The 11,433-nt window shown below is 36.1% G+C and overlaps 1 protein-coding gene and 1 non-coding gene across 2 annotated transcripts in view; one reads left to right on the top strand and one right to left on the bottom strand.

The window, feature by feature from the left end:
* Positions 1-3,557: 3,557 nt before the first annotated feature.
* LOC122469902 lies at positions 3,558-3,626 on the top strand. Its single transcript, XR_006293780.1, has one exon. It is a non-coding gene; the product is annotated as a small nucleolar RNA SNORD2 (small nucleolar RNA).
* A 783-nt stretch (positions 3,627-4,409) lies between these two features.
* The window catches only part of ZBTB1 (zinc finger and BTB domain containing 1), a 28,729-nt gene continuing 21,705 nt past the window's right edge, over positions 4,410-11,433 (bottom strand). Inside the window, exon 3 of the mRNA XM_043556344.1 lies at positions 4,410-6,319. Within this exon, the coding sequence (XP_043412279.1) occupies positions 6,283-6,319 (37 nt within the window). The 3' untranslated portion in view covers positions 4,410-6,282. The remainder of the gene's footprint in view (positions 6,320-11,433) is intronic.

Here is an 11,433-nt window from a genome sequence, read left to right as displayed (position 1 = left end):
TCTGGAAGTACTAGCTGGCACCAGCTGATAGGAGGTAGAAGCAGACCCCTATATTTGGACTCTCGAAGGAAGACAGTAACCAAATTGCTGTCACGAAAACAGCGGTAACACTTCACGTTAGGGGGGAAAGCTGGAGACATTCAACGAGCTTTAACAGATACCTTATTATGTGAGAGTAAAAAGACAAATGAAATGGGCTGTTTTTATGAAGTTAAGGCTCTAATAAAAAGATAAACGTAATTTGAGAGAAGTGCTATGGGAACACAAAGTAGGGGAACATCCCAACAGCGCAGGGTGTGTTGGTGAGGGCTTCCTGGAAGCGATGGCACCGCTGAGCCAGGCGCTCAAGTTTGCCAGCAAAGAAAGGAGGGAGGGCCTTCTTTCCATGCGTTGTGGCATGGGCGGAGTTATGAGCAGAGTATGCTGAGGCAAATACAAGTTCTGGACAGAAGATTAGTGTCACTATAAGGAGAGGGGGACACAAGCACCAAATAGTCTCTTCGGGTGGACAGGATACATTTAGGAGCTTTACCTGTCATGATTTTTTTCCTGAGGCCATGGGAAGGGGGATCCAGGTTTTGAAGGAGGCTGGGAGTATATAGCCCCTTTCAGATTTGGGTGAGACAATGCTGGAGAGGAGTTTTTGCCAAAAAAACAAAACAGAACAAAACAAAACACACATAGCTATCTGTGACCAAAAAGCAATGCTGACAGAACCCTATAAAATCAGTCAATGAATATTCCTTTCTTTTATCTACTTGTGTATGTCATTTCCAATTTTAAAAAATACATCTACTATTTGTTAGTCTCGTTGGTTACAGAGGACACTGGTTTTAACCACAATTCCCATCTCTTTTTCTATGAAAGAAGTTGATTTGGGACTAGGAACCCTTTTAAAGAAAATATTAGGGAAACAAAATAAAACCAAAAAGTTTCTATTAAAGTTGTCTTGAATTGTGAGTACAGACCTCTTGATTTTATTCTTGGAAATGTTTGCCTTTTATGTAATTAAAAGGGGAGAGGGGAATTAGGGGGCTGGAAAGCAATACAAATTCTTTGTAGAACTGATGATACAGTGTGATTGAGAGACAGGATCTCCGCTACAACTGTGAAAGCGGAAAGAACAGTGAGAAACAAACTCATCAGATCTCTCGTGTTCAGACAGCCCTCATACACTTCCTTCAAGCAAAGCAAGGCTGCAAAAAATAAACATGCTAGTTTTTACAAGCACTAAAATTGCAGCTTTAGGAAGAGAGAGGTTCTTTTGTATAGTAACTATATACTATATGCATAGTTATTATAAATAAATCCTGCAGTCTAACTCCACATTCATCTTTAACACTGTTTTCCAAAACTACAATAGCAATTTTATCTGTATATTCAGTATTTATATATACTTTTTCTGCTCTTCTTACCTAGTATATCGATGTTTTATACTTTTTTTCAAGTAAATTCTACTCCCAACATGGGGCTTGAACTCAGGTCCCTGTGATCAAATCACATGCTCTACCAGCTGAACCAGCTGGATGTCCCTACGTCTTATACTTTAAATGGCATCTGAGTTTTTCCCAAATAGACATAGTATTTGCATTTTGATTTTATATGAAATAAACATTTGCAGTCCTGGAACATTGTCATATATTGACTGTTCTCGGAATTTTTATATTGTTCCTTATTTGTATTGATTTTTTTAAATTTGTTGTTTTCTCTTTGATGATTGTGGCTCATAATTCATTTAAAATGTAGCCCATTAAAAATGATCAAATTTGCAAATTTATAATCAAATAATATTCATCAATGCCAGTAATGGTGCAGCCAAACAGGTAAATGCTGCTGGTGGGAATACAAATTAGTACACTCTTTCTGGAGGGCAATGTGACAAGATTTTTTTCTTTACCTTAAATATGATCATACCCTTCATTTAGCATTACTCTTTGTAGGGTTAATCTTAAGGAAATAATAGAACATACAGGTATATTATTTGTAATAACAACAATAATAAAAAGGACATGGCTTAAATATCTGACAATAAGGAAATGATTACATGAAGTGTAATACATTCCTATGATGAATTATTATGTAACCATAAAATTGTGTACAAGAATTTTTAATGACATAGGAAAATGTTCCTGGTATAGTTAAATGGGAAAATAAGATATAAGACTTTTGTATCCTATTCTGTATGTAGGATAATCTTACATATATTGAAAATGAATCAAAATTGATTATCTCTAGATGGTAGGATTGTCAATTTTTCTAAATTTTCCTGTAATTTTACGAGGATTTTTAAAGCTTGACTATTAACATTCAATTGAAACAAAGTTTGGTAGTTTACTATTTACACAGAAATTATTACTGATTTTCAACAAGGGAAAAATCTCTTTGGCAGATTATAAATACTGGGGTGTTTCAAATATTTTTAAAATCCAAAAACTGAAATTCTACACAGTCTGGAAAAAACAAGAGCTTCAACATATGTCAAACCCTCTAATTAATAATCCCCACCACCCAGAAGAATACCTGGAACACGGTAGTGATTCACTAGCTGAGTGTTTATGAAGAGCGGCCTGAGGCACATTATTTAACCAAAAACTGGGAAATAATAACTTCATTTTTTTTCCCATATAAGAAGAAGATTCTCTCTTACATTTCTGTACTAAATAATACTACCAGGACCAAAAATTGAAACAAATTCACATCTGAAAATACTTGTACTAGAGATACAAAGATGAGTAAGATTAAGTCTAGAACTATGTACCTGGGTAGTCAGGCCTGCCCTAAGGAGACTGAATAAGAAGAAATTTTTCCAGAATTACCGGGGGGGAACTTATGGATTTTCTGGAATCCTCTCAATCCCTGCCCAGACACAACTTTCATAAAGGTTGTGGATTGTTTTGAGGAGTTAATGTTGGCCTGAAGAGAAAGCAGAGTAAGTAGCAGCCTGTAATTTGAGGGCCTAAGAGCAAAGTGGAGCTGAACTGGTTATTTAAGATCTCTATAGGGGCGCCTGGGTGGCTCAGTCTGACTTTGGCTCAGGTCATGACCTCATGGTTTGTGAGTTTGAGCTGACAGCTTGGAGCCTGGAGCCTGCTTCGGATTCTGTCTCTCTGTCTCTGTCTCTCTCTGCCCCTCCCCTGCTTGCCCTATGTCTCTCTCCCTCTCTCCAGAATAAACAAACATTAAAAAACACAACAAAATCTCTATAAATACTTCCATTTTATACTTCATTGGAAGTACCCTGTCCCCAAATTTTTATGCAATCACCTGTCACTATAGGAAAAATTTCACCATTTGCTCTTTTAGTCTTAAAAACCTGAGCCTTTAAAAGTCACAATTAAACTGCAGATACACTGTGGTCTGGAGGAGGACACTTCCTGGTATGGAAAGCTAAGACCTGCACCTGGAAGAGAGTCTTTTCCAGAAAAGAAGTGAATCTGTGACAATAACACTAACTGGGCCTTACCTCAGTTCTGTACAGTGCTAGCTTCGAGGATAGAATCTTGTGGAATAGTCTGACTGACCCAATATTGTCGTAATTGTTAATACTTAACTAGATTCTGTGCAATTATGGCAATCATCTTTGGGAACTGGACTGAAATGAAGAGAATACACTTTGCTGATCACTTTGGGGGATGGGTGCAACTTTCATCTCTTAAGCTGAACATAGACAAAATGAATTATATTGGTAAGGAAGTTATTTCTCTGAATACATTGTCATTTTGAAAATTAACCCTCTGAAAGAACTAAATACTATGTCCGTGCATTTTTTTATAAATGATTATTTCTTTTTTTATTTTATTTTAGAGAGAGAGAGAGCACGAGCGGGGAGAAGGGCAGAGGGAGAAAGAGAGAATTTTAAGCAGGCTCCATGCTCAGTGAGGAGCCCAATATTATGGAGCTCCATCCCATGACCGTGGGATCATGACCTGGGCCGAAATCAAGAGTTGGACGCTCAACCGACCAAGCCACCCAGGCACCCCTATTATTCCTTTTTATATTATGAGGAAACCTAATTGATTTTTTGCCATCTGTGTTTGCCATAAGATAGTACTTTTCTAATCATTCTATATAAAATAATCCAGGATTTGGCAATAAGAACTTTTTGTAGTTTTGCTTTGCATGCTTTTTTTTTTTTTTTTAAGATTTTAAGTAATCTCTACCTGCAACCTGGGGCTCTAACTCACAACCTTGAGCTCAAGAGTCACATGCTCTACAGACTGAGCCAGCCCGGTGTCCCTGCTTTGTGCACTTCTTAAGCTGCTCAGGAACACAATAATTAGCTGTCTCCGGTATTTTATTATTTTTGTATTAGGGAATGGATGGGGTTGATAATAATTTTTCAGACAAGTAATTCTGTAAAAGAGCCAGGTTGAAGAAATACTGTATAAATAAAAGTAATATACAGACAGTTTAACTTCTGAACATAGAGGAGGAAATTTTATTAGGTAAAAGCAACGGATTAAAATATGTAACAAAAATTTTCCATGTCACTCAGTAACTCCAGTTCATACTAACATACAGAAAATAATCACATTATAGAATGCATTTATATCACTTATAGTTATTGTAATTCATTACAGTTATAGTTTGGTACAGTCAAAATTTAAGCCATATTTCTTTTCTAAATCTACTTCTACATCATTATTTGTTGAGTCTCTACTGTGTCGATCTGGCACCTTTAATTACAGGTAATCTTTTATCTTGTCTGTTTCCTACTTGTTGTAAGTCTGCAGGTTCATATGCTTCCCAAGAGATTCGCTATAGTTTTTTTTGTTTTTTAGAATCTAACACTTTTCTAAACTTACTTCTCTTAAAGCAGTTGAATTCGTACGAACTCAAAGTCTTTACTTCTCCTATCCCTTCAGGCCCCTATACCCACTACCACATTCTAATTAACTTTCATTCTAATTGACTTTATCTAAGTTTTTGTTGGTCTAATTATTAGAAGGAATATTCAAGCTATCATCCCACTTTATAACTAGAGATTTTAAATGACTTAACTTTTGCATATACTATTATATATACTCTAAGTTAGATTTCTTTGTGTAATTCTTTACTAAAACATTTGAAGAAATAGGCATAAAAACAAAATAAGCATTTCTGGAAATATATAACATCAGGATATTGCATAAGAGACAATAAATAATGAATTGGATAGACAGTTAAACAAAAGTAAAACTATGATTATCTCACAATAAGGAAATAGTATGGCTGTAAGATTTGTATGGTTAAGAAACGTGTGTATGAGCATATATATATATATATATATATATGAAACAAAGTATTTGAAGCCAGGTTAAAATCCTCAAACATTTCATTTCCCGGTGAAAGGTGTTTTGTTGTGTTTTTTTTTTTTTAAACACATCAATCATTGTTTCACTCAATACTTAGTTAAATTTTATCTTGAAATTTGAAAGCTGAGAAATATGGTATTATATGTTAATACTGAGAATAAATATTTAACAGAAACTCATTCTACCTTATTAGGTTATATTGCTAAATTCAGAAGAAAATAATGTGTCTTAAGATACATTCTTTTTGTTGTCTGTGATTTATGAAAATCTACTATTGAAGTAATAACCACTTTGGTTTTCCTTTGAGTTAACAGGCTTAAAGGGAGCTTCATTAATATTAACAATCAAGTTTGTGACGAGTATAGACAGTGAAAAAGGAGGAAGGGCAAATGTTACATTACAACGAGTAATAAGTAGATTATCTTTTCTTGTTAAAAAATTGGTCTCATTGTTTTTTTCTCTGTACCCACATCTCTTTATCTATACTCTAAACTGTAGATTTTGGAGTGTAATTTTTTTAATTGTCTAACTACATTTCATAATATGTAAACTGTGATTGAGATTATTTTAATTTTAGGATTATATGTGTTTACACAGATACGTTATTATCTCTTTATAATATATTTATGGTAGCTTAGCAACCCCTTTTATTCTAGAAGGGACCATGGAAGATAATTAGCATATAAAGTCTCATTTTAGTGTAGCTTTAACCACTGATGCCATATGAATATTCTGTTACTTTTCTTTAGCAGATTTTCCACAAATACTAGGAGAGTCACCGTGAATCAATTTTGTCACAGCAAAGTGATTCCAAAGTGATCTTTACTGAGTTTTCTTGGATCCTTGAAACTGGAACCTTTGGGATTGATGAGCTTTGTCAGGAAGACAGAAAAGATGGTGTCACTTCAGATCTGATATTCCTGGGTCTGGACTTAAAGATTATCTGTTGAAGATTGATTCTTCCCCATGTCCTCTCCAAATTCAGATCTCACTTCTCCAGAGGTTTAGAAGGCCCTATTTCACCACTGCCACACAGAAAAAGACAAAACTCAAGAAAAATAATATTACAAGTTGACTGCTCTACAAGATACAACATAATTCTTAGGTCAGAATTTCATGGCTTGGGGTACTAGGCCAGCATAATATTACTAGAACAAGGAATGGAAGCAAAAGCGTAGTTCCTGGGACTTAAATTTATTTAATTTCTTCCTTAATGTAACTCATTGAACCCTTCAGATACAAGGTGTTCTTACTACTAATACAATTCTTCAACTTTAGGGGCACCTTTTTTCTTGTGATTTAAGCTAGAATGGGTAGGACACACACAACACGAAGAGTAAGAGGTCAGCCAGGTAGAGGAAAGTAGGGAGAAAGGAAGCAGTTAAGAGGTCTTTCGTCATTCAAATCAAATAATTTTACAATGTGCTTTAACCTTTTTTTAAAAGTTTATTTATGTAAGTAATCTCTACACCCAAGGTGGGATTCGAACTCACGACTCTGACATCAAGCACCACGTGCGGTACTGACTGAGCCAGCCAGGTGCCACACGATGCGTTTTAACTTGTTAATGGCAAATCTCTGATTGGAAGATCTATCTAACAAATTTAAAAGTTCATGTTCTCTTTACTGAGTGCCTTCAGCCATCACACTAACATTGTTTTCTTCAAATATTAAATGTTGCACACTCTGCAAACAAAAATAAAGTACACACATGAACGCTGAGAAGGAGCTTTCCTTCAAATTCCTCAGTTCACAACTCTCCTAAACTGCCTCAGTGATTCTGGGTAGAATTGTATTTTTTGCAACAATGCTTTACCCTATTTTTTTTTTTAAAGACATTGTCTCTTAAAATATTTTCTCCCGCATCAGGGAATGCATAAGCATTTGAAAGAAAAGATGGCCTTTATAATCTGGATGGAATTCTATTTCTGTCATCCAAAAATGAGCTTTGCTGAGTCTGACTGGTATGAAGTACAATAAAAACAACATAGTAACTTCTGAAATAAAGCTTAAGTGGGGGCTTCCTAGGCTGTCCTCTTTAAACTATTCCTTTCTCACATAGGTAAGTACAGAGAGTCATGCAAGTTTTCTCACATAAAATTGTTAATATTCCTGATTCTGAAAGGAAATGTCTTTTACATATTTGTCATCCCCCGGCCTGAGAGTTTCCTGTGACGTCTTACTTGGTCACAATGATGATGAGTATATGGATACATTCGATTCAGAGCCAAGTACTGCACTACAATGTTTACACCATCTTTTTTGTCAACAAATGAGTAAGATAATGAGAAATTCTAATGGCTTCCTGCCCCCTAGTGATCTGTGGTCGATTTTGATAGAAAGGATGAACAATTCTGTCACTACCAATGGACCTCAGTGATTTGGTTCTCCTGGATATAAGGAAACGATTTAAGCTTCTTAATGATAAAGTCAACTAAGCACCTGAATATAAATATGTAAGTGGTAATAAACGGGTTCAAAATTAGCACGTTTACAAGCTATTGTCATTTAGTTTGTATTTACCAATACTCACAGACATAAAAGTCCTTCCATTTTAAATCCTTGCATCTTTGCTTCTTGCCAGCATATAAATTTATAAATAGCTACATTTCATCTGGTTTTAGTATAAGACTCTTCTGATATGTTACCAAGTAGTATGTCCTTGAGTTTGCTAGAAGGCAATGAAAGTGGGCCACCTGAGTAATGATAAAGGCATCATCCATGAGTCTTCACCATCTTATTCTCTTTTCACTCAAAAAATAACATTTGGCAGATGGTAGAAAGACCATTAAAGTAGTAGATTTAATACAGTAGTAGTAAAACCTATTGTATAGCTTTTAGAAATCAGGCAATAGACGTATCAAGTTAAAGTCAGATTAGATTGGGAGGGGGATTGTTTCACTTAAACCATTAACTGTTTTTTTTTTTTTAAGTTTGCCGCTAGGTTAGCGTGCATAAACAGCTGTCGTTTCCTGAAACTGTCTTTCATTTCTTTAATGAGTAAGACTGTGTTTATAAGTTTACACTAATATTTTTGGTAAATTGAACTATAAAGAGAATAACAACTTTTGATTTTAGACCAACTACATTACTCTATAATCAAACCAATCACAATATGCCAATTAAGAATTTTGTTTTGTTTTTTAGCCAAAGACATGAAAATTTTCTTATCCACATCATCTGTTAAGGCAAAAAGAGGAAACTAGTTATTCTGGGGTCCTGGCTTTTCTTGGGAATACTTTCAAACGGCTGGAATTATTCAACTCATCAGTCTCATAACCAATAAAATGGTGATTGCTTGGAGATGAAAACATAAAGGTCAGGAATAGGGAAAATAGAAGGGAAAAAAGTCACAGTAAAAGTACAGAAGTGGAATTCAAATTAAATTTTAATTGGGCACTTACAATGGGTCTTCCCAAATGGCTGATTATACCACTGAAGGTTTAAGTTTAAATAAAGGAAAATTAAAACATGTCAATAGTCAGGATTTATTTCTAAAACATCACTCTGAATGTGACCCATTCAAATAAAAAGTTTTGGGTCCAACTGACATGTTTCCACATTATTCAATGCGTTCATTAAGTACCTTACCAGGCACAGCAGATCACAGATGCAACATGGAGCACAGAGTTTCATAGGAGCTTTATCACACGTGTTCCTAGGCTCAAAAGGGCCTCCTTTGTACTTCTTGGTAGGTGAGGTATGTGGCTGAGTGGTTAAGTACAGGCATGTAGAAATCAAATAGGTCTAGGCTCAATTCTAGCTCTTGTGGTTAATTTCTGTGTGATCTTAGGAAAAATACTCAAGTCTCTGTGAACCTCAGTGCCCCATCTGGAAAATCGTAAGAATACTTACCTCATAAGGCTGTGAGGCTTAATTAAAATTGTGCATGTAAAGCACTTGGCGGAACATAAAGAGCACTAAGTAAATGGACGCCAGGATTACTAAGGGAGAGCTCTAGGATGGATGGATCAAGGGCTTCCTAATCTGGGCGGCATCTTCGTGCTCTTAAACACCCAACAGCACCCTACTTGCTTCACTTGGCTGGCATGCATCCTGTCATCCCGTTCCCTACACCTCAAGTATCAAGGAGATGGGGGGCATTCCCCAAGGATATGTCCCCACACAGCTTTTTGGCACCCTGGTGGCCTAGGCATTGTACTGCTACGCTGCCTGAGGAACGCTGGCATTTATCACAGACAAACATTCGTTACAAAGGAGGTGGGGCCCGGTGAGGAAAGATGAGGAACTGATCAAGTAGATTCATGGAAAGCAAATTAATTTTAACTCACAAAACCCATTAAAAATCAAGAAACACGCCACACTTCTTTACTCCCAACCACGTGTACTGATACACATCTGGGTTTTCTTTTGGTTGGTACTAATTCACCTTTTTGTTAACAATGACAAGTTTTATGTTTACTTTTAACGGTTAAACTGATTATGAGGGGGGATTTTTCCAGAGATCTATTATATATGGAAGTTCCTTAACTTGTGGTATAGAGGCACAAGTATTGTTTAACCAGGGAGAAAGTTGCCAACCATCACTAGCCTCTCTTCCTACTTTTTTAGAATAGAAAAGTTAGTATATTATCTCAAGCATTTAGGCATATCCTTGGCATGTTCACAGCAACTGTTTCACTAGGCATTTTATAGCTGTAATTATTTTAATGTATCAGTATTATTTTCACCTACCAAAGTACTTCAATCTCTACTCTCACCTAAAACAATCCCAAATGTTTATATTTTATTCAACTCCTACATCTCGTTCGTATTTTTGTTTTCAACTACAGCACTTAAATACGATTTTTCACGTCAGTCTATTATTTTTCCTTTTGATTGGTGCTCTGACTGCCCTAGCAAAGTTTGTCCTTATTTTAATTCTTTTAGTTCTATAACTAGCCCCTAGAATCCCTGTTCTTTCTTCTAAGTTTTGTCCATATTCGAACTTCATACATTAAACTAGCCTTGTACCATTTTACGCATGAGTCATTTGCCTCAATAGTTTTACTTTAAGAGTATGGGTGAGATTAAGACAGATTTCTGAGTCCGACTACACTGCCACCCTGTTGTGCTTCGTTAATCTGAGATTCTTAGTGGTGCTTATTACAGAATTATAAACATCCACGTTGCACCGTAACCGGTGACGAGCTTTGATAGGCACGGACTCCATTTCTCTAAGATTTCTTGCTGAAGAACAAAGGCCCTTTAAGCAAGACTCTGTTTGTGAGACACAAGATTCCACAGATATCTGTCTAGATTTTCCCTTCATTTTTGGATTCGGAGCCTAATTACATAAGTTGTAAAAGGCAGGAGGAGAAGGTAGCTTCCACAACCTCGATTCATTGCCTTCACAGCACGGAGGGCAAGAAGCAATAGCAAGGAGTTACAGCTCTGTAACCCCAGGAAAGGAAGGAAGTCAGAGGAAACTGGGTTGGAGAGAGGTGTCAGCCATTTTTCATTCCCCTTAATTGTAAGAGGCAAGTAGCTTTTAAATGTACTCTCTGCCTTAATGAGGAAAATTTGTACATTATACCCACAGGAGCCTGTGCTGCCCTATAGCTGGTTCCAAAACAAAACAAAAGTTGTTCTGAGTAATATGGAACTGGAGGGACACATGGTGAGGTGGGGCTTCGCGAAACCATAAACTTCTCAGTTATGTAAAGTTAGACATTATGTTCAATGTTTATATATTTGCTTGCTAATTGTTGGCTGTCGGTCCATGTCAAAACATTAAATTAACCCTCCCTTTTCCTAATGGAATAGACAATCCTTTTTTACAGCATGGTAGTATTTAGAAACCACCCTAATTCTTTAATGGTGGGAAGCTACTGCAATAGATTTTGGTGGAGATCATGGAAAAAAGTGATTCCCCCTAAAAATTATGTTCAGTGAGATACTCTATCAATAGTTTGGAAACTTGTTGAGTTTATCTTATCTCGTTACGCAACCCTCTGACGGTCTCTGGGTTTGTAACAGAGCTTTTATCAGGTTCTTATCAGTAATATATGCACCATATTTCAAGTGGCACTCCAGATTTAATTCCTTGATAAACTACTGTGTCCAAGACTTAGCTGAATCACTTTTCCTGCTTTTTCTGCTAGGTGGCTTAAAAAAAAAAAAAATCCTAACTTCTTGT

This window comes from Prionailurus bengalensis, chromosome B3, assembly GCF_016509475.1.
Source record: "Prionailurus bengalensis isolate Pbe53 chromosome B3, Fcat_Pben_1.1_paternal_pri, whole genome shotgun sequence".
NCBI classification, from domain to species: Eukaryota; Metazoa; Chordata; class Mammalia; order Carnivora; family Felidae; genus Prionailurus; species Prionailurus bengalensis.
Note: the sequence above shows the minus strand (reverse complement) of the source record. Positions and strands in the feature narration are given on the sequence as shown.